At 40.3% G+C, this 23956-nt stretch overlaps 2 protein-coding genes across 4 annotated transcripts in view; one reads left to right on the top strand and one right to left on the bottom strand.

The window, feature by feature from the left end:
• The first annotated feature begins 2388 nt into the window (after positions 1-2388).
• LOC311041672 (single-strand DNA endonuclease ASTE1-like) lies at positions 2389-6196 on the top strand. Its single transcript, XM_084052154.1, has 4 exons — positions 2389-3683; positions 4495-4696; positions 5060-5213; positions 5627-6196. The coding sequence occupies exons 1-4, from the start codon at positions 2439-2441 to the stop codon at positions 5985-5987; spliced, it is 1962 nt and encodes a 653-aa protein (XP_083908280.1). The 5' UTR covers positions 2389-2438; the 3' UTR covers positions 5988-6196.
• A 2033-nt stretch (positions 6197-8229) lies between these two features.
• Positions 8230-23956, bottom strand: part of atp2c1 (ATPase secretory pathway Ca2+ transporting 1) — a 35487-nt gene continuing 19760 nt past the window's right edge. For all 3 annotated transcript variants that reach the window (XM_084053800.1, XM_084053801.1, XM_084053799.1), the window contains 15 exons: positions 23565-23662; positions 23062-23157; positions 21754-21843; positions 16630-16734; positions 16152-16308; positions 15681-15851; positions 15399-15496; positions 14831-14881; positions 14346-14512; positions 13244-13312; positions 12833-12949; positions 12027-12174; positions 11273-11368; positions 10772-10913; positions 8230-9908 (listed from right to left, as the gene is read on the bottom strand). In XM_084053800.1, the coding sequence (XP_083909926.1) occupies positions 9781-9908; positions 10772-10913; positions 11273-11368; positions 12027-12174; positions 12833-12949; positions 13244-13312; positions 14346-14512; positions 14831-14881; positions 15399-15496; positions 15681-15851; positions 16152-16308; positions 16630-16734; positions 21754-21843; positions 23062-23157; positions 23565-23662 (1733 nt within the window). In that variant the 3' untranslated portion in view covers positions 8230-9780. The remainder of the gene's footprint in view (positions 9909-10771; positions 10914-11272; positions 11369-12026; positions 12175-12832; positions 12950-13243; positions 13313-14345; positions 14513-14830; positions 14882-15398; positions 15497-15680; positions 15852-16151; positions 16309-16629; positions 16735-21753; positions 21844-23061; positions 23158-23564; positions 23663-23956) is intronic.

The following is a 23956-nucleotide window of genomic DNA, read 5'->3' as shown; positions in this document are numbered from 1 at the left end:
TGAATAATGTCACAAGGTACAATCAGCTTGCCCTTTGACCCTATCCAAATCATGATAAAGAGGTAGGCTTGATAGAAATGTTTTGATTAATCATAATTTGTCTAATGTCCTAAAACCTGCTTTAAATGTCAAATTAATATAATGCTGTCATATTGGCCTAAATTCCATCATGTCTATTCTCCCTATTTTCTCATGTCTCTGTCTATGCAAGGTCGAACTAGTTACAGGCCTTTCTGTGGTTATCTATTGTTTTAAGAACACCATATCTCGGTGTTCTCCTCCAATGCATAACCCTTCTCACAGTTTCACTGAAGTAACCTGACCCGTGACCGGTCAGACCCGAGGCCAACGTGTTGTTCGAGACATGTGGACGCTGTTTGTTCAAAGATAAACTGTCACACCATCATCATCATCTACCATCATCATCCTCATCTGACGATGACGTACTCATCCTATCCACCAATGGCAGGACAACACCTCCGACGGCTGGACGCTCGATGTATCTTCAATGATGTCATATGTTTATGTTAACGGACGCTGTTAAAGACCAGTGCTTTCTCTGTTTAATGGCAGAGAGACGACGACCGATGATGCGTTAACACCTGCTGATACTGTAACCTTCCACTCTCTCTGTCTGAATACAAGATCTTTCACTACATCCATGGCTGCCTGTGTCCTGAGTCTGGTTTTTCTTTATAGCCTTTTATGAAAATGTTCTAATACTTATATGAATATCGATGTGATGTTTCGCCCTGTATCGATATTTATATATTTGGTTGATAGGGAAAAAACCTACTTTATCAAAGACTTTAATCATTTTAACTACACACTGCAGACCTAAGACTGAAGAATAATTAAAGTGTATATAGTTTACTGTTTACCCAGTCATCTTGACCTGGCTACCATCACTACACATTTGCTCTGTCTGTGACCTATGCCCAGGAATGATTACTCTGATTAGTTTACATGAATACAAAAGACTTCTTCTGATAATCAAGACAAGACAGAGGTTGTCAATGCCTCTGAAACCAAGGAACAAAAGGTTTATCAAAACGACTGTTGTGCCTCTCATCTCTTACAATGGCCAGGAACTCTGAACTGATTGCATTACAGCTGAGCCCACACGAAGTTGGGTGTAATCTCTCTCTGGCTTACACTATTTGACCAAAGGTCAAACTCAGTCCTAAAATACAAGCAGTGTTTTACCAATTAAATAGAATATCATAGAAATACATGCTCTTATGTTTGAAATGCTACTTTTAATTCTGGATATACCATACTAGCTTTATGCCCCTAGACTCTACAGTCTCTACAAGGGGGGGATGAATGCTATTGGTTGTGTAGCTTGTCAATCAAATCATCCCGCCCCTCCTAGAGCATAGCCTACTTTATCGTCAATTTTAAAATAAATGGGACCATAATTTAGCAAAACGCATATCATGATGATTGAAAGGACACTTTAAACTAGCGACTGGAAGCATATAGTATTTATGACCATTTTTATTAAGGTAAGAAAATCTAGTCTAAAGTTTGTCAAAAACCAATCCGCCTGCATTAAGATAAATTCTTTCTGACACCGGGGTAAAACAGCAAAACTACAAGCCATTCATATGAACTGTTTCTTCCGTATTGGAGTCAATGTAAACATCTCAAGCTGGCCCCTTGGTCGGCTCTTCCTTCAAAACCCTATACTGCTGTAGGCTACTACTGCCATATCTCACTACGCTGTAACTCACAATACTTCTTGCTCTAATCATCCCTTTGTACTCAGTGGTCACATACTTGAGCATACAAATTCATACACATAATTAATGATGAATTAATGATGATGAACTCATACATTAATTCATCGTGAATGTATCATGAACTCATCATTAATTCCTGTTCCTCACCATTAACTAATGGTGAACTTAACCAAGTGTAATATACCACCTCTGATGGTCGTTCAGAGACGACCCTCCTCGCTACTCCTACCCGCCTATGAGCACTCATTCTGGGCATAGAAGTGGAACTGTGGAATAACGTCCTTAACTAATGATGTATTACACTTGGTTAAGTTCCCCATGTAAAAGATCAATTCATGTATGAGTTCATCATTAATTAAGCGTTAATTACGTGTCTGAATTTGCATGCTCAAACAAAGTGTGACCCACAGAGTCTATTTCTGATAATTGCATGAGTCCTTACTGCATGTGTGGAAGGTATTGGCACTATCATCAACTATGTATAAAGCCTTATCTCCCCACACCCTAAATGCAAAGTACAATGTGACAACATTTCTGGACTTTGTTTTAGCCTATTTAACTATTCAACACATCAGTAAGGAAAATGAGACTCAAGGAAAAGAAAACTCAACTTGCTATAAATACAGGCATCACTCAGTTCCACTGCATAACACTCTGTTCCACTGGACAACAGGCACAGAATCTGAACTCACAATGGGGGTCCAGGGCTTGTCTACCTTCATCGAGAACAACAGTAAGATAGTTAGAGATATTAGTTTCAGAAACAGTAAGCTTGTTATTGACGGCTGTAACTTGTATTATTTGCTCTATTTTAACACTGGCTTGGAACAGAACCATGGTGGAGAGTATGATGCATTTGAGGACCTTATTACAAAGTTTGTCAAGGCTCTGAGAGACTGTGGGATTGAACCTTATGTAGTACTCGATGGGGGGTCAGACTGCTCCGATATAAAATATGACACCCTGATGAAACGAGCTAAAGAGAAGATCAAGAAAGCCCAGATTGCAGCTATGGGTGGTAAGGGGAACATCCTGCCAACCCTGGTTAAGTTGGTGCTCAAACAGACGCTGACCAACCTGAAGGTGCCATTCGCACAGTGCTTTGGAGAGGCTGACAGCCAAATCGCCTCCTTGGCTAGAGAGTGGAGGTGCCCGGTATTGAGCAACGACAGTGACTTCTATGTCTTTGACCTCCCTGGGGGATTTCTGAACATCTCACACTTCAAGTGGGACGCGGTGTCACAGAGCGGGGGACAGAGCTATATTCCCTGCAAATACTACTCCATATCCTGCTTCTGCGTCTATTTCAATATTAAACTCCAACTCCTGCCTCTCATGGCTGCACTGGCCGGCAACGACTATGTCAAGCTGCGTGAAATGGGCCTGTTAATACGCTGGCCATCTGGAAGAAAGACCATGAGCCGTTTTGATGGGATAATGCGATGGCTGAAGGACTTTCAGAGTCCCGATGATGCTTTGAAGGCGGTGCTGGGGCTAATGGGTGGCTTGAGCAGACAAAGAGAGGCTGAGGTCCTACAGGCCTTGACTCTGGGAATGAAGGAGTACCAGTTCCCTCCAACCTGCCTTCCCCGGTTCTTCAACGACGGTACAGCGCTGGATCTCGAACCAGAGATGGTGGGCATAGTCCCCGACTGGGCTCGCCTTCCTTTGACCCAGGGCCGGTTGACCTCCGACATTCTGGACGTGCTGCTGCTCGGAAGACTGGTCCAGCCTAGCCAGGTGGACCACGCCCACCTGCCAAGCGCCAATATTACTTCTCGGCCTATCCGACAGGTGATGTACGGGCTGTTGTTAGGTAGTAAGACAAGAACCAGAGTGGAGGAATGGGACAGAGAGGGCACCCAGCTGTCCAAGATCATGGTCCAACCAATCGTCCATGGAGATGCTAATAAAATTCAAATTGACTTACTGCATCAGGTAAGATATAATAATGTTAAATTCCAACAGTACATGCTTTATTTAGGTATTTTTATGTTTCAATGCACGTTTTGTGAGCTTTATCTGTTTATCAGTGTTATTATACAGTCGTTAGCCTAACTAAAACTAACAAAATAATTCAGACTAAAATTGGAAAGACATAGTTACAGCTACCTTCTGTAATTATCCTGCTCTACCCCGGTTATTTATGTATAATTATTTATTATTTAACCACTGAGCCAATTGAGCCTGTCTGCTTGCTCAGGGGAGAAATTGAAATTTGACCTTCAGGCAGTAGGCCTACCACTTGTCAACCACTCATGTCAAACCAGACACAGGATCTAAATGTCTAAAGATACAAATGCAGTTATCCTAATTGTATAAGTTATATCGTATTAACATACCATACAGACAAAATATCATTGTAATCACACCAACAAATTATTCATATTTTATTAAATATTCTAGATATGCCAATTCAAGAAAAAATAAAATAATAGCAGATCCAAAAGCTCACAACACGCTGTGATGCAATGCGTTGTGAGTTTGTAGATCTGCTATTTTTGCTATTGTTAAATCCCGCCCCTGACTAATCCATATACAACCTAAAACTAACACTAAAACTGAAACTAATAAAAACTAAACTAAAACTAAGCCTTCAAAACTAAAAGAATAAACTAAATTAAACTAGTCAAAACAAAATCAAACTAAACTGAAAAAAAGAAAAACATTTAGAAAGAAGCCAAAGCCGAATAAAAATAAAAAAAAACTAATGAAAAACGACCTACTAACCTTACTCCTGCATTAACAGGCTGAGCAGTCCGTTCTTGAACGGGTATTTTTGGAGACGCTTGGGGTGAGCCAAAACACTTTGAGTGGAGTGCCACCCAACCTGCGCCTGCCAGTCGCTGCCACTTGCTACTGGTTGCAGCACAGCAGTCCTCCCCCTGATGAGAAGGTCATTCAGGCTCTGCTGCTTGGGATGGTGGCTGGAGAAATCAACAGACAACGAGGTAGGACTGTTAAGAACAGCAAGAGAACTACTATTCCATGATAATGATATAGCACAATTTCCATGACAAATGTTCATTAATCAGTATTACGCAAACGTTTTGTTTTTGTTGAATAACTTACTTGAAGCCCATCTTGCTTTGATTATTTCATATAATACAGCTAAAACAGCTACGTTCAACATGGAATGGTGGAAAATTGTTGAATCTTTGATCTCCAAAACCTTTTGGATATCCTTTCCAAGCAGTACACCTTACATGGCATTGGCAATTCAAAATGGTTGTGTGTGTGTGTGTGTGTGTGTGTGTGTGTGTGTGTGTGTGTGTGTGTGTGTGTGTGTGTGTGTGTGTGTGTGTGTGTTGTAGATGTGACGGGAGAGATCAAAATGGACGTACATGAACGGCCCAAAAAGGACTTTGATGTGACTCATGCCTACAACCAATGGCAGATCTGCTTTAAAGACAGCATTCACCTCAACCAGCTGCTATGTTTTCCTCTACAAGAGCCTCGAATTGCATGGTAAGGCATCCTTACAGGACTATTGTTACACTACAGTTAAATGAACACTGAGGATTTTGTTGTGCTAACTGTATCAACCAATAGGCCTTGTCAATCAAGTTTGAGAGGCTCCTAGATTGAAGTTGTGCAGTTTCATTCCTTTCCTTTATGGTGCAGAATGAGAGCAGCAGTAAAATATGCTTCAGTTCATTGATTGCCAAAGTTACAACCAACCAATAATAAGGAGTAGAGCCTAGAGCTGCATGATATTGACAAATATATGATATCGTAGGATTGCCATAATATTTCAATCATATTTGGATGCCTTATTCTGTTGCACTTGAGAAAAACTGTTGACATGGGGATAAACTTAATCTATTTTGCTTTTGCTGATGCTCTGATGTGTCTAACCTTTCATTTCTGGTGATGACCAGGTTGTACAAGGGAACACTGGTCCACTACCTGGTGCATAGGCTGAGGAAGGGGGTGGACTCTGAGCTGCTTTTGCAGAAGGAGACCAGCAGGCAACTCTACAAGGACTTGCTTACTGCTGTGCTCCAGTCTCAGGATGTTGTGTCCACCTCGCCAACCAGGAGGAGTGGAGCAGCTCTAAGGCAGCACCAGCCAGTAGATGACCTGGCTGCCCACCTGGATGCCCTGCAGCTCCCGGAAGACGACCTGGAAAAAGATGGAAGGAGGGGCAACACAGTGTCCCTAGAGCAGCGGTTCTCAAACTATGGGTTGCGACCCAAAGTGGGGTCGCAGGAAGGTGTGCATTGGCAACCAAAAAAATAAGAATTTATTTTATTTAAAAAAAGAAAAGTGAGGTCATCGCGACCAGAGCAACGTGAAGATGACGGCCACTACACACACACACAGCTGACAGCTCCGCCTCCAACACCGACCGAGAAACAGCATGGTATAAAAAAGTTTGAGAACCCCTGCCCTAGAGGAATACCCAGGCTGGGATTCGTTGTTAGGAATGTTTATTCTTCACACATCTACTTCCGTTCCTCCACCACATGTGATGCCTGTTCAGAACTTGTATCTTCAACAAGATTTGTGCTACAGATGATTCTGTGCTGGGTATCAATCTGGGTACCTGATTCTCTTGACATGCCAAATCAATATTTTTAGTATTTTTAAATATCTTTGGGTATTGTTGTATAACTTGTATTTGTTGTATTTGATGTGATGCGTTGTGAGCGTGTAGATCTATTTTTGTTGCATGACACCATTGTGCGATGACGTATACATAAAATAATTAGAACGTAGCAGTTAAAGGCACGCATCAGTAAAATTTTATGAATGAATAAGACACTTTATTTGTATTTCCATTTCATAATGTAAGTTTAAATGTAATATTTCAATGATAATTAAAAAAACATATCAGGCCGTTTTTTAAAAGATTCATAGAAAATTTTAATATACATTTTCATCCAGTGACAAAGTATTAACTTCCGCTGTGCTGCACACACAAATTATAAATAAAATATTATAAAGAGAGTGAGTTCATCATTTGACTAATGTCCACGCCTAGTAGCATGAGACCAAAGCAGTAGCTGACTCAGAAAGAAAAGGGAAAGAGAAACTCAACTCAAACAGGAGAAACTGTCTTCCACCAGCCAAAGTGGCAAGGTGCTTCCAATAACTCAAATAGCCCGAAAAACAAGAAAACATGACTTTTAGAACAGAGCAGTATAGCTTGTCATCTACCGCAGTGGCTGGTAGAGTATAGACAATCTTACTAGCCACAGCAAAATTTGCAGCATTTGACTGTGGCTGGTAGTCCCACTCTACTTAGCATTCCAGTTCAGTTAAAATCCTTCCATGTCGGCCATCCCACCCATGACCCAATATTGCATTATAAAACCAAATGCCAGGCGACAAGGATCTCTGTTGCTTTACCGATAGCAATTTCACAAAGAAATACAGCTGGCCAAGGGGATAGCTTTGCATTTAGTTGCTGTCGGGCAAAAACCTTGTATATATTTCAACTTATGCTTTTTCATAAATTAATACCAACTACCATCATACAAGAGTGCTGCACAAAAGTAGTACAAATAGCCAACAAGCTCACAACGCATTACGATGTGATGTGTTGTGAGCTTGTAGGTGGCCATTTTCACCATTTAAAAATGTTTAATAATAAATTAACGGTTTTGGACATACAAGGTTTTCACCCGACAGTAACAATTTAATACTATAACAGAAATCTAATATGAAATTGCAGACAGGAATATATCATATTGTGGTGGCTGGTAAACTTCACCAGTTCTCCCAATGTGCCTGGTAAAGTAAACAAATTTACCAATCATAGCCAAAATATAAACAGCATTTTGCTGCAGGCATTTGAAGCTACTGCTTCCTAACTTATGCCTAGCGGGAGCAAAACTCAATGCTAACTCGGTAAACAAGGCCCATTTGCTCCCTAATGCAGAACACAATTGTATCTAGAGAAAAGACTTTATGTCAATCATGTTTGGCCCCGATACACAAGATACAGTAAGCATCATTTATATAGCAAGCGCATATGAATGTCATTAAGACTGAGACATATTTGCACTTATATTACAGTGTAGACTGTACAAGTTTACATACAGTACCTAGTATCTTCCATCATATCCAAAATTGATGGAAAAGTTTGTTCTGAAAAGTGAGGAAGAGGAATTCCAGTCAATCTTGGGTGGCTGGTTTCTGGATGGTGTGAAAACTTAATAACTGTACATCTGGAAGAAACCTGGACACAGGAAGTGGAATAGGCCTCAAAAACACAGGAAGTACAGGGATAAGAAAGAGATACTTAGTATTATGAAGATTATACTTTACTTTCAAAGTTTATAATAGGAAAAAGTAGCCCTACTTTATATTTCTACTCCAGTTTTAATTTGCTCTATCAGTACAGACATTTTTGTGCAATCTAAGAGCATTGTACCATGGCCAGTGTAGGCTGGGGAAGTAACAAAAACTACAGTTATGTGCCAGTAAGACTGCACGATAACATTTCTCATAAAGCACCACACATCCTGTTTAAAAATAAATAAAAGTAGGGATATAACTGTCGACAGAACATATGGGTAAATGTATCAATCATCTGTAAGGAACTGAATGTTTGAACCGAAAATGTCCATTTAATTTGGATGAGGCCGATATGGGTTGATTCTTTCCCCCCTTCAAGTGTTGCACCTCCTGAACATTTAGTTAACACTTGAGTGAAGATGTGTTTTTGTCCAGTGATGTAAAGTTAAGGAAAAAGTAATTACTTTTCTAAGGCACAGAAAGAGAGAATGAGAGAAAGCCATAATAAAGGTGTCCACATGGTACCCTGAAGCTACCATATCAGTGCTGTCCTGTTCTGAGAACAGATTGTTGCGGTTTTTGAGGACTAATTCCACATTTAAAATGAAAGAATAGTTTGCATCAGGATGCAGGACAAGAATCTAACACCAAGCCCAAAGGCTGATTCATTCAACAGCCACAAAATCAATTGCACCTGCCAAATTCTTAGACACATAACTGTCTGTCTCTTGCAGAGTAAATTAGCCACAGACACATGTTTGCAATGATTTGGCTGTTGGCTGGTGTTAATTTTCCGAACTCTTAGGACAGCATGGCACTGCACTCCCTGTTTTTTCTTTCTTTTTATCACTTGCTCACAGAGGAGCATTATGCATTTGGAATCATAGTAAGTGCAATGAAGCCTAAACATGACATGTGAGAAAAAAACTCACTTTATGATTAAAATAATAATAATAACAATAATAATAACATTTGCTATCGTCCGTATAAACCAAACCATGGTTTCTTTTAATTCCTTAAACAATGTGCTTAGAATTAACCAGAAGATCTAATAGACCACAGAAAATGCTGTATATTCACTTGTATAAGAGTTAAAAGTATTCCACCCATTGCAAATAATTTACCATTATATTCAACCACACAAAGCAGGCTGTGTAGTGGTCAACACCTCCTTAACTATAATACCAAAACAAAACATTGAAAAGAAGGATTGCACACATTTCAAGCCATGACTCTTTCAAATTTAGCCTGCATGATTCCTTGATAACAGGAAGATTAACTAGGAAGTTAAAAGCTGGAATGCAGGAAGGCCAGTGCCAATCTTCCACAAAGCTATGGTCTGGTACCTTCACTTAAGCCAGACAAGAGGGGCAAAGAGAGCACAAGTCAAACAAAAGACATGGATAGATGGTGCGTTGAGCTGTAACAGAGTCGTCCACTGGGCTGAGTACCAAGTCTACAGCGAGCTCTCTCAGCAACTACACTGTCCTCCCACATCTGTCTGGCAAATCCAGCTCCAGTATCCATAGCCTGGGGGCCAAGAGCCATGTCCAGTGCCCAACAAAAACCTCTGCTGGGTCAGGGGGCCCCTGTCAGTGACAAACATGGATCTTTTTCAGCTTCCCAGCAGCCTCAGTTAGTGGTTGCCGGTTGTTATCCCAGACTCAGTGCAGTCCCCAACCACTACCATCCTCATCTCCATCAATCAATCCCCTTTGTCTTTACATCTTAACTCCACCAGTCATTGCCCAAAACCTCTATTGTCCTTTGGCCTGGAGGTCCTTGTGCGTCATACTTCGTGGAAGGACTCTATGGCCATGCCAGTTGTCCTCTCTGCTCCTCTCCACCTCTCTACCTTCTTGATAGCCTCAGAGACGACACAGACAGATGAGGTGAGGGCCACTAGGAACAGCAGGTCTGAAGGAAAAGAGATGCAGATAGGGGAGAGAAGAGTTAAAAAAATGTCCTTCATCTCACATAAGTAGAAGTTGTGCACATCCAGCCGCAGAGAAATCTGTCCACACAACAGTCATCTTCCCCCAAGAATGCATTAAGCTCCCAGTACTTTATGAAAACAAAGCTTCAACCAATTAGGTCTTCACATTTGCACAGCTTTTAGCACCCAACTCCATCCATCAGCGGTTGTTTATTGTATATTGTACATTTTAAATTATAATTTGTACTCCAATTTTTGACAATAAACGTCTGGGCTAAAGCAATATTGGGGGCTTCATTCCAGTCTGCAGACAGGCATACTTTTTTTTTTTGTGTGCCGTCACATCCAAAGTTCCATGTAAGCCAAGCAGTTCTGAATCTACACCGAATGGTGACGTGAAACGCTGCATACTATTTATTGGTGAGAGAATCCTCACTAGCAATGCAAAGACCACGGAGAACAGTTTTCATGGTTGCGGCGCTTGATGACCATCACCTCTGGGAGGAGGGGCTACAAAGAGGGGGGCCCATATCAGTCCAGTACAGTGGAAAAGCGAAGTAAACCGAGTAATGTAGTGGTGTGGCGAGCTGGGACTGTATGTATGGAAAAGGAACATAACAATCTAAACAGGACTTGACATTATTGACCACATGCTAGTAAATATTTTCTCGTCTACAATATATAAAGTCTTTACAATTTTTTTAAAACTTAGTTTGACAGCCAAATGCGACAACACTAGCCACTGTAGTATGCTGTAAAAAAAAAAAACGTACTTGCAAGATGGAGAAATAGAATGTGCTCCTAAACATCCAAAAGTTGAATAGTTTCTAGGCTTAGCTCTTACCAAAAAAGCTCAGGCTCTCAGTCTGGAAGACACTCTGGAGAGGAGGAAAGTAGATGACCAACAGTTGTCCCATAATGGAGCCCAGCACGGCGTAGCAGAACATCCGGTTACTGCACAGACCCATTTCATGTACCATACGGGTCTGAGAAATAGGTAAAGGATGTGTGTTAAAGCTGGGTGCCCAATTTACCTGTTTTGGGGTTTGGTATTGGGGCAACAGAAGCATTCTGATACTCAAAATACTCAAATCCATTAACCCAGAGAAAGGTGTTCTAATATTTGACTCTGATACACGCCCATAGATTCTGAACACGCCTCAGTGGACCATTGAGGCCCCAATACAATGTTGCTGCAGCTCACATAGAATTCAAAAGAAATTCTGGTTTTCCTACATTTTCCAAACAAATAAATACATCCAGGTTAATAGTTTGAATATTGTCTCATTAACAGCTGAGGAGGCTTTAAGTGGTTTTAGTGTACGGTCACGATTGTGTATCGTACCTGTGAGCGGGAACTGAGAGCATTGAACATGTCAAAGAACACAAAGCAGGTGAATGTCATGGTGGTGTCTCGTGGAGTGATGACGTTGTCCCGGAGCTACAACACAACAGAAACAGAAAAGACAACAAAAATCACACCCAGTGTGAAGAGAGTGGTGCCTTTACGTGTTTTTACTCATTTTAACATCTTTTACGTGTTTTTACTCATTTTAAGTATTTTTACTCAAAAGTGTGTGTGTGTGCGTGTGTGTGTGTGTGTGTGCGTGTGTGTGTTGCACTCCTGTTTGTGTGTAACTGGTTGCATCTTTGTGTTGCAATCAGCCGCAGCTGTTGAGGTCATGCTGAGTTCGTGCTCAAACATACATACAGACAGACAGACACACACACACACACACACACACACACACACACACACACGGACACGGACAAAGTCACGTATAGGAGTGGTTGGCACCACTCAAAAATGGTCAAACAGTGTATCCTTCTGATAATGGTTTAAGTTAAAAGACTAAAATAACCACTCCATCACTAAACAAGCACCATATACTGTATTTTCAAATATTTAAATTCCTATCAGGTAGAGCACTGTAGATTTTTGTCAGTGTTTTAATCGGAAGAGACGATTTGGCAAATCCCAATATCAATGCAGCTTAATATTTATCAAATCAAATAAATATGCAAATAATTCAATCAAAGAAGACGACAAGCTAAATCGTCACAAATGTTCCAGAGGTTTCAGTTAAGAAAGAGCTCACCTCTCTCCAGAAGACAAACAGTGTTCCACAGACAATGATGAGTGCTGAGACCAGAACTTTGATGAGCAGACTGCGGGTGATGATGCTGTCTCTGACGTTACGAGGAGGCTTTCGGATCACGTCTCTGTCCACAGGTTCAACCCCCAAACTAAGGAACAGGACTTATATCACTCAATATCCATTGCGTCTATGACACCTGATTTTCCCTCCAGGCAAAAATAAAGGTGTATCTATAAAACACTGGTGGAAACCTCTTAACGCATATATAAATGGAATTCATGTTTTTTTTCTTGGGGTAATTTTAAAATAATGAAAGTAGTTCATGACAGCTTGCGCGCGCTCTCTCTCTTTTCAAGTTTGGACCCATTTTCTTATGCACCTGTTGCTAAGATACTTAAGTTGTGCATTGGCCTTCAGCCAGGTTCTTGGCGTATTTTTCCATTCCAGAGCACATACACCAAGGTTTTGCCCATTGGCTAAAGCCACCAGTGTATTTTTTTATGTATTCATTTTATTTTTTATTTTCTATTAATGATCTTCTCTTATTTTACCAGCCAGAAAGTAAAAAAAAAATATATATATATATATATAATAGAACCGTGCCTCCAAATGATGTAGCAGCAAGAAACTAATGACCCTTGGGTCCATTAAAATCATGCAAAGCACAATTCCATGTAAGATTGTCATCAAAAAGCAACAATATTTTAAAATGTAAACAGTATTGATAATAAGAGCATTCTACATACATTTAATTTCTGAGACAAAGTCTTTCCATTGCAGTAAAATCCATGTTACTGTTACTGTACCTTTGGGCTGGAGGTCCATCCATAATGATGTTGATCCACAGGATCTGCATGGCATTCAGAGGGTTAGGGAAGTTCATCAGTGTTGCCAGGGAAATCAGTGTCAGTGCTGCGATACTCCTGTTGACCACCAGAGGGCCAGAATGCATTAGGGATTAGGAGGAAGAAGTGTTAGGTCACTACCAAAAGCAAACTTTGGTAATTAAGTATTTACACATGATTCTTGACATTTGTTTTATAGCCTGCTTGACGTACTCTGAGTGGGTGGGATTTGCCACAAAGTGGTAATGAATGCTAGATTTTTGACAAACACAAAATTAACGAAAACTGACCTGACTGTGTAAACCCACCCATTGTCTATTAAAAGGAAATAAAACAGTAAATATGATCAACTTCATTCCAATTGTTACTCACGTGCTCAGCTGGAAGCGAACAAAGTTTTTGATGTTGTTGTATATCCCTTTACCTTCCTCTATGGCAGACCTGAGAACAAACCACAAGGACGTACAAAATAAAGACAATGTTCTCCAATGACTTGTCTGTGATGTACACATTAAACTACATTTTAAAGACAAGCATCAGGATTTTCAACAGCACAGAGCAAATATAAAAACAGAAAAGCTAATTTAAACAAATTTACAGTCAGCAATCAAAGCATGAACTCGTCAAATTGAGCCTATGATTCCTATTACATGTTTGCAAAAGAAACGATTAGACATGAAATTCCTGTTAATCACCGTACGTCTTTTCCAGGACTTGTCAGAATCTAGTTGTCCCACCCTCACCTGCCTCTGATTGGCCTACTGAACGCCCCCTTCTGTGACGCACGCGGAAATTTCCAGCTGCCCCCCCCGGAAGCGGAAGCGCGCCCGCCATACAGACGCTTCAGAGCCAGAGGAGGCGTCTACCTTTATATGTCTATGGCCCTTCCGCTTCTGCGAGGCAAGCGGGAAGCTTCCGCGTGTGTCACAGAAGGGGGCGTTCGGTAGGCCAATCAGAGGCAGGTGGGGGCAGGACAACTAGATTCTGACAAGACCTGGAAAAGACGCGCTGTGATTGGCCGGTAGTCACTTTGAGTGGCAGCGTGCCGCCTCTAATATGGCGATCGTGATACAGGTCGCTCCAACGAACTGCAGCGGCCAATGAGGTATCTAGGTTTCTATATCTATGGTTCCGAGTATCTGAACAATGGAGGTGGAAGTCATTACAAAATGTGTTGGTTGCAGCTTGTTTGGAAACCTACCTTTAACAAAATAGGTACTATTCAAGGTTATACTGAACATGGGATGAATTTAATTAATTTTCAAGAGATGAAAATGGCAACTTATGAATAATGAGTATCTGTTCTGACCATTCATAAATTAACACATCAGAGCACTCTATAACGTCAACACCAGAGCATATTTCTGAATGCACACATTATGAAAAGTATTTCTAGGCCTGGAAAACGGAACATGTTATACACAGTTATTTCATTTCAAGGTTCGGTCCCCATACAACGCATCACTACACGTACATGATGGTCTGAAAGTCATCATCGACAAGGATCATGTCTGCTGCCTCTTTGCAGACGTCAGTACCCGACTGGCCCATCGCCACACCGATGTCTGCTGCTTTCAGAGCCACAGCGTCATTAACCCCATCCCCCGTCATGGCAACCACAGCCCCGATGTTCTGTAGCGACTGGATAGACATGGGAGAGCAGGAGTTGATCACAGGTGAAATCAAACATTCACATCATAAAGTGACACATGTAAAGATGGCTTGATATAACTACAAGTTCTGGGTCTCTTTCAGAGACCTACAATGACTCTTTTTAAATAGAAAACTTGAGAAGAGTGTGTAACAGTATAACCTTCATAAGATGACAAAGCAGCAGCGTTAATGTGCAGCTTTCAGGGGCCTTATGTGTGCAATTCAGACCAGATATGCATTTGATACTTCTGAGATGCAAAAATATTTTCTCAACAAACTAATTATCGCCATCATCTTATGCCTTACCTTGACTATCTTCAGCTTGTGTCTGGGGCTGGCTCTGTAAAACACTGCTATCTGTGGAGAGAGAAAATCCAAGGCGGTTACAGCACCCCCAGCCTTTAAAGAGCCATTCTATTATAGCTTTATGAATAAATTAACTTACAAAAAATGCAAAAGCTACAAAGCAAAATCCTCAGTGTAAAATTGCATTGGAGCCTAAAATGTAAAACAAAAAAACACTCTCAGGGTTAAATTAATACTGAGCATTTTAATGTGATTTCAATGTATTAAATGTGTCATTGATATGGGCAGTAGGGCTGCAACTATTAATTGTTTTCTTAGCGTTTATTCTATTGACAATAACTTTTTCGATTAATTGAAAAATAATGGAAATAGCTGATGTACAAGCTCACAATGTGTCACACCCCAAAAATAGATGAATGAATTCTATCCCTTAATTTGTATATTCATTGATTAGTTCAATTAGCTGTTAACCCTACCCCTAATGGGCAGTGAGGAACAGTTTAAACATCAACATTGATGATATGTGCAGTGAGAAAATGGTTGTGGGGTGGACAGCAGGGAAGCCTACCCTGGGGACAATCTGTGATAACTGCTGGATATCCATCTGATCCACCTCTTCACCTGACAGCGACTGGGAGCCCTTAGTGTACAGACCTAGACGACTCGCTGGACACACACACACACACTTTTTCGGTTTCTTGTTTTTCATGAACATGAATTGAATGTGTAAAAGAAGTGAAAAGCTGAGACCACACACACCCACACACACCTTTGCACTTTTTCGGTTTTTTGTTTTTCATGAACATGAATTGAATGTGTAAAAGAAGTGAAAAGCTGAGACCACACACACCTATGGATACTGCTGTCTCCTGGGAGTCTCCAGTGACCATTTTGATGGCCACTCCAGAGGCGATAAGTGTACCCACTGCTTCTTTGACCCCTGACCTAGGTGGGTCGATGATGCCTACCAGGCCAAGGAAAGTCAGGTTGCCCGTCTCTGTTCCCGATGCAAATGCCAGGACTACAAAGATAAAAGACAGACAGCATTTAAGTTAATTTGACTGTTAATACTAAATACTAAAGGACCTGGCTGAAATGTGCTATACAAATAAACTTTTCAAGGAATGAACACAACTTCCAATAATTGGCGAAAATGTCATGTCTCACCCATTTAACATTTCATAGAAATATGCAAAATAGAGGTAGAAGGAGAAAAATTATAAAGCAGCATAAAACCAATAGGGTTTCAGTCCAGAACCCCCAATAAAGTAAACACTGGCAAAAGTATGAAGTAAACACTGGCAAAAGTAAAGCTGCTTACCTCTGAGTGATGCAGTGCCCATGTAGCTCTTCTGCTGGTGGTAGAACTCCCTTTGCTGGTTGTTGAGGGGAAGAGTAGCTCCACGACTGTTGTATGAGCTGCACAAACGGATGACCTGCTCATAGGCACCCTTCATGAAATATACTGCAGGCTTGTCCTGAGGGGATGAAGATGGTGGGGAAAAGGTATAAATCATCCAATATTCATGTGACCTAAATGGTCTGTAATGGCCTGTAATGTTGTCTGGGACTGAGAGGATGAAAAGCTTCCTTTAAAGACTTAAAAAAAGGACTGTCTTATCCATCGTATCTATCTTTCCATTGTATGCATCTATCGTATCCATGCATTTATCCTATCTTATCCATCTTTCATCTTCCCTAGTGGTGGTGAGGTTGTGCTACTGCAATCACTGCTGAATAAAAATGGACAAAAACAAAGCTGAGAAGAGAAGTAAAGCAGGTGAGAATCAGGTGCAGACCTGCTGGGTGCGGTGAACACAGCGGACGGACATCCACTTCTGCTCGGAGGTGAAGGGTTGCTCTTGCTGACGCACATACTCTTGCTTGAGGCCTTCCAAACCCATCTGGAGAGCAAAGGGAGCAGGGGAGATTGTGGCTGAGCCAAAGCACCACTACCATCTTCAAAATCTCACAATGCACACATCCAAAACATAAGTTGTTAACCCATAAGGCCTGAGGCCGATTCTACAAATGTCTTCTAAATCTTAACAGTTTTCCGAAAATACTTATGTTTCTATATCAGAGGTGCTCAAACTTTTTCCTGTCAAGGACCCCACAAATGATATGCATTTGGCCGCAGACCCACATCTAAAAATATTTTGTTCCAGGGACCCCTAGAAGCAAAGATTTGAGTAACAAATGTTCACTTTGAAAAAAAAAATATATATATATATATATTCGAAGATTTGCACACATTTTCACGATTTTTCAAAAATAGCAGATCTACAAGCTCGCTATGAGCTTGTATATCTGCTATTTTTGAATAGCCAAAGAAATTTAAAATGACACAGATACGTTCCCGGTCTTAATGGGTTAAATGAAAAGAAAAGCATCGCTTTTTTACTCTAGTGCTGTTTTGTGCCTCACTAACCACAAACACATTCATGCAGAACGCAAGAGAAAATCTTATAAATAGACAAAGCAGGACCATACAGTAAATACAGGAAACATCAGATGTTAAACAATAATTTAGGGCTGTATTGGCCAAAATAGTAATAGCTTGTTTGATGTTGGCAGTTTTAATTGCACCTTGGAGGTTCTGAATGTATGAAGTAACACACTCTCCAAATATTCAGCTGGTCTTAATGAATTTTAACCCCCATATAAGCAAGGTGACCAGGACAGCCTTCTTTCACCTTAGAAACATTGCAGGGGTACGCTCGTTTTTATCCCATAATGATGCTGAAAAACTGATTCATGCTTTTGTGTCAAGTCGGCTGGACTATTGTAACGCCTTATTTACTGGTCTGGCCAAGAAATCCTTACAGAGACTGCAATTAATTCAGAACTCTGCAGCTAGACTGCTAACAAGAACCAGAAGACGTGAGCATACTGTATCACCCCAGTCTTGGCTACTTTACATTGGCTCCCTGTTTCATTTAGAGTAGACAAAGATTTTGCTTCTTGTTTTTAAAGCACTGACTACATGGTATGGGCCCAGCCTATCTCATGGACTCATTAAAAATATATAGGCTTCCATGAGTACTTAGATCTTCTTCAGCAGGTCTATTAGAGATTACAGATAACACCCAGAAGAAAATTGATGACACTGCATTCATCAGTTACGCTCCTAATCTGTGGAACACATTACCTCAAGAAATCAGGCAGGCAAGCACTGTAAACATCTTTAAAGGAGCTACACCATGAATTTAAAAAATAATAATAATATTTGATATCATATTGTTTATGTCCCTCAAACGTTTTTCAAAAGGTTTGAGCCTAAATCAAGCCTCAGATATACTCATTCCAACTAACTTCTCTCTGGCTTATAAAGCACTTTCACCTGCAATACCACATTGTCCTGTTTGGCACGGGGCGCTATTGAGCCAGTTTGTATGCATGTCATGTCCTGGTTCTGTGTGGAAAAAGTAAAAAAATAAAATAAGAAAAATTAAAAAAAAAAAAAAAAATGAAAAAAAATATATATATTTTTTTTGGATTTTTTTTTTTGGTTAGAACTGAAAAACGTTCCCAGACGTGACGTAGGGTGGGGGAACAAATCTGACGGACTGTTTTCAGACCAATTTACATAAAAACCACAGATAGCCTATGAAAGCCTGCATGCTCGAAGTCGGGTATTTGTTGGAACAGAAGAGAGGTGGGGGAGACCAAAAACACACAAAAATGAAGAAAAAGTTAAAATTCATGGTGTAGATCCTTTAAGCGTCTACTGAAAACCCACCTTTTTAACTGCGCTTTTAACTAGCATCTTACAGATATGTATTAGTCAGCACCTAGATGTTGCTGCTGTTTTGTTGTCGTTTTCATCCGTTTGACTTTTGCTGTATTGTTTTTCATCCGTTTAGATTTTTTGCTGTATTGTACAGCACTTTGAGCTGCATTTCAATGTATGAAAAGTGCTATATAAATCAAGCTCGTTATCATTAAGCAAGCATTTAACCCTCGACAACCAGCAGTTAGAGTATGGTTGTATTGGGCAATCTGCAGATTTGAGATGTACCGGTATGTGTATGTGAAGAAGGCAATTGCTGAGAAGCATATCGACAAATATTCCTGTATGCAAATTGAAGGTTGAAAAATATGGTAACTATAGAGATTAAGCCCAAAGGTATATTGCAATCTTTAATGGACCCATGGCAGACTTTACATTTTCAACAAGCAGAGTTTTTTGTTTTGAGCTTCGTGCTTTGTAGTTACTACAAAGCATGTATACTAGAGTCTAGTATACATTTCTGAACAATGTGTAGCATTGTGTTCAGGAGAAGTAAACCGAGGAGGTTCTCTCTTTCCACTGTAGAACTCAGAGCAGTTTCCTTGGACTGAATTGCAAGTGCGTTGATCACCCTAAACAAATACTCTGGATACACCCTTGTGTATCCACAGACAAAGCTACAGGCGTTTATTCTGTGCAAATAATTTGCATTAATTTAAACTTCATTTTTGACAAGGACATCCACACAAAACGCAAATAACGAGGGGCCTGTAGTGAATGAGCATCACCAAAGTAATAGTTTGATATGACATTCAAGACACATTTTCGCATATTTTATTCATCACTCTCCCAGTGGGTTAAAGGACAACTTTGTTTTTTTACAACCAAGGTTTATATTTTAGCTTGTAATTAAAGTAAATAAAAGATGAGTGTTATTTTTTTTTCATTTACTGCTTTCTATAGTTTTAGCAATTTTCACGATATTTTTTTACAGTGGGTGGGGGCATTCTGTCCGGTGCTAAATATGCCTTTTTTACACAATAAAAAAAGGTCCTGTGGTCTTTGATGGCCAGATGTGAGTTATTGGGGGCTAGAAACAAGCTTCTGTAAATACTAATAAAGAAAACGCTGGGTTATTGTGTAAAAAAATACATATTTAACCACCGGACAGAATGCCCCCGCCCACTAGACACACACTGTAAAAAATATCGCGAAAATTGCTAAAACTATAGAAAGCAGTAAATTAAAAAAATGTAACACTCATCTTTTATTTACTTTAATTACAAGCTAAAATATAAACCTTGGTTGTAAAAAACCAAAGTTGTCCTTTAAGGACCTTAAGAGTCAGAACTTGGTTGGAATCAAATTATATTGAATAGATGGGAAATACTGACCACATTGAGGTTCAGAGGGCTCAAACACTGCAGAAAGTGTAAAAATAGCAAACACCCTTTAAAATACGTGTGTCAGCAGTCACAATAGATAGATGTGAAACGTCATGCTTCATCATATTACACATGCACACAAATTTAGACAGGCTCAGCTAATAAGACCACAGGTATGACCTAAGAATTCCATGGACGCCTTTAACCTTTGTACTTTACAATACTGTGAGCACATAGTAAATTTTATTTGTAAGGGTGGTTCCAGTAGCAATTGAAACCTAGGCTGGTCACCCTAGGCGTAGTGCCAAGCCACACACAGAACCACACAAACATTTAAGAATCAATAGACTGGTGCAGTTGCTGGGGGAAGGAAGATTATACACAACATACACTCCACAGACATTCAGTGACTTCCCACAGTCACAGGGATTGGTACTGTACCTTTGTTAAGGGCACTGCTGAGGGAGGTGAATGAGTCACCTCAGCTCAAGGTTTTTCAGTCAAAGAATGTGAACCAGCAACATTTACATCAACAGATAACTTCTGACACTAGAGGGGTATCTCTTTACTCGTTGTGTGGAGTAGAATGTAGCATGTGAAATGTATTTTTTTGTGTACAGTATGTCTCTAGAGTGAGTGGATGAAATTCTGGAGAATATTGAATTGAAAATTTAGTAACATCAGTCAGGTAAAAGAGGGAAAATATAGCTGAAATGAGCTGATATTATAACGGTTACACAAACTTAGAATTACATTAACAGTCAGGTTTTTGCTGTGTAATCTACAGTATGTTGTGTATACTGTATCAAATTACAACCATCTTGCAAACATCATCCCAGTTTGTCCGTTTTATCAACACAGTTACCTGGCTCCAAGCGAGATGTGCCTTTACCCAAGGCAATCATCTAAAGCAGATCATTATCAGTTGTCATGGCAGCATGCTCGCAGCCAGCCACTCCCAAGAGGCTCTTGTCTTGCTTGTTCAGCAGAGACATTCACACTCACACTTTGTGATATGATGCAACAAGTGTTAATAAGGACTACACGTTCCTCTTTGCTGGGATCAACTAAAAAAACATGAATTTTTACCACCTACAACAAGGCCGAAAACAATATGTTCAAAGCACGATGGCTGCCTTCCAGACATCACTGAGGGAAATAAAGAACCTGTGCCCATTAGTTTAATCCATTAAGACCGGGAACGCATCTGTGTAATTTTAAGATGTCTTTGGCTATTCAAAAATAGCAGATCTACAAGCTCATAGCGCGGCACTCTGTGTGCCGCGCTATGAGCTTGTAGATCTGCTATTTTTTGAAAAATCTTAGAGCATTTGTGCAAATCTTTGAATATATATATGTTTTAAAGTGAAATTTGTTACTCCAATCTTCTGGGGGTCCCTGGAACAACATATTTTGAGATGGGGGTCCGTGGGCCAAATAAAATACATATCATTTTGGGGGACCTTGACATGGAAAAGTTGGAGCACCACTGATATAGCAACATACTGTTAGGATTTAGAAAACATTTGTAGATATGTACTTGGCTGCAGACCCCCATCTCAAAATATGTTGTTCCAGGGACCCCCGGGTATTTGGCCGCGGACCCGCAGCTTTCAAAAATAGCAGATCTACAAGCTCATAGCGTGGCACTCGGTGCTGCGCTATGAGCTTGTATTTCTGCTATTTTTTAATAGCCAAAGACATCTAAAATGACATGATAGAATGGGTTAATCAATGAAGTTCAATGGACAGTCCTCACAGGTGCAGTAGCACTAAAGTATTAGTGTTGGTGTTTGTGTTTCTACCTTCATGGCCAGGGCGATCAGCGCTCCCTCGGTGGGCTGACCCATGAGTGTATTGTTCCTGATCAGAGAGTCATTGCACACGCAACCAGCCTAGCAACACAAACACAAACGCACACATTAAGAACACACAGGCATCCAATCTGTTTTGCATCAACCTTTTTTTCAGGCCTTCTCTTAATGAACATTTTAATTCATTGGGTACATTTTTTGTCTGGGTAGTTGTACAGTATTTATTATACAGCATTTTAGAATTTTCCGTTACAGCCGTTTGGTATGCTGCAGTTGTGCTTCCTAGCCTGGTCACCATGACTCTGGACTGTGTCTGGGAAGGCTCCTTTGATCTTGTCTGCATAATATGCTGATTATTAAGGGGATTTGCCAGTAGGATCCTACGCTGGTCGATACCCCCAGCTTGAATCATGATCCATGTACATGGTGGGGATTTAACGATTCACTGAACTCACAATTAGATAAGATTCATGATACTGGGTTCACAATACAATTATAATATTTATATATAAATGAGATCCTACAAAGAATGGTTCAGGTTATGGTTAATGTATACTCCTTTGTACGAAGGTGGCATGCATTGAAAATAACTGTACAACTACAATCTCATAACACTGTGATGAGAGGGGTTAATAACTTGTAGATCTGCTATTTTCAGGGTTTAGGTTTCCATTTTAGGCTGTGAGGTCAGTCTTACTCTGTAAGTTAATTTGAAATGAAACTTAAGTCACACTGGAAGCACCGCCCCAAAAACAAATGTTGAGTTGATCATTACGGGAGTTCACGGGTGGACATGCCCCTCCACCAGATCAAAAACATCTCCAAGAGTAGGATCAGTAGGAACAAATAATCTAAACTGGACAAACACTGCTGTGTTCACAACTTTACCACTAAAGAGTAATTTATAATCCCAATTGTCTAATTGTAGTACGACAGACACAAACACACACTTACAGTAATTAAGTCTAGCTACCTGGTACGTCTAGTGGCTGTGTTGAGTGAGCTGATTGACTGGTAGGCAGGGGCATTCAAATATGAGAACCAATCAAATTACGCACTCTGGCTGAGCAAATACTGAAAAATAAATGGAGCCTTCCCAGACCTAGTCGTATACAGTAGCTCACAGACGTTGCACCACGCAGTCAGCATTAGCAAGACTAGATGATTCTTCCTCACAGCAATAAAAGAATATCAGGACTAAAAAACATTTTGTTTCAGTTTCCTACAAACGTTTTTCTACTTTTTCTTTTTATAAAGCATCTACGGTAATGCTCACAGAGCTGCAGTACGAACACTCACCTCTACTATTTTAGTGATAGAGGGGTTAGAGAAGCCATGAACCACCTCTCCATCCAGCAGCACCTCTCCGGCTCCATTGTAGCCAACACCCGTCACCTGAGAATGGACAGCTTGGTCAATGATTCCATCAAATACAACAATGAAAACACACTGCCCCAAAGAAAAAATATCAGGAATATCAACTGAAAACGAGGAAAAATAGCTGTGTTCTCTCCAGTTAAAAGATATTTAAATGACTTGAAAATAATGGTGTCATTGTTGATTCTGTGCTCTATGGGGTAATGTTAGACAAACTGTTCCCTTATGACAGGAAATGGAAGTGAGCGTTTACAAAGAGTAAACAGTCCCAACCGTCCTTAAGGGCATAGGAATAACACAAAGTCAACATTCAGTTGTTCTCCCTTTAAAGTTTAAAGGCATGAACTTCCAAGTTCTTAGTTCTGAATAAGTGCAGTCCGGTGGACTGTATGTTTCAAAGTGAACACAAATGAAGGAGATGAGACCTCAGCATGGAATCCATCTGATGTGAACAGGTGAGTAACAGTCATCTCATTCTTGGTCAAAGTGCCTGTCTTGTCAGAGCAGATCACATTACAGCAGCCTGTAAGGAAGGTTCAGAAGACAAAATGATACTCACATCACTATAAATATAATACCCTTCAATCTGTTGTATAATACTCAGTCATCTGTGGGTGAACGCCTCAAGCAATTCAGGAAACCATTCTCTAAGAGTCCAATTTCCACAACCAAGGAAACATTTATTCACAAACCATGGCTGTCTCATTTGTTCACGTGAAACTTTGCTCTAACAGGAGCCATAAATGCACTATGCCTTCCCATCAACTGACTCAATCTATTTGCCAACAGCACTGTGATGTGGTTGCTTACAGTGTAA

Source organism: Gymnoscopelus microlampas (assembly GCF_963454915.1).
Source record: "Gymnoscopelus microlampas genome assembly, chromosome: 3".
In the NCBI taxonomy this organism is placed as follows: Eukaryota; Metazoa; Chordata; class Actinopteri; order Myctophiformes; family Myctophidae; genus Gymnoscopelus; species Gymnoscopelus microlampas.
This window is presented reverse-complemented; position numbering and strand designations above follow the sequence as displayed.

What these genes read in the sequence shown, in the direction of transcription:
- LOC311041672 (XM_084052154.1), top strand. Translation starts at nt 2,439, where the DNA reads ATGGGGGTCCAGGGCTTGTCTACCTTCATCGAGAACAACAGTAAGATA. An exon ending in AAATTGACTTACTGCATCAG is followed by an intron (nt 3,684 to 4,494) that starts GTAAGATATAAT and finishes CTGCATTAACAG; the next exon opens with GCTGAGCAGTCCGTTCTTGA. An exon ending in CAAGAGCCTCGAATTGCATG is followed by an intron (nt 5,214 to 5,626) that starts GTAAGGCATCCT and finishes GGTGATGACCAG; the next exon opens with GTTGTACAAGGGAACACTGG.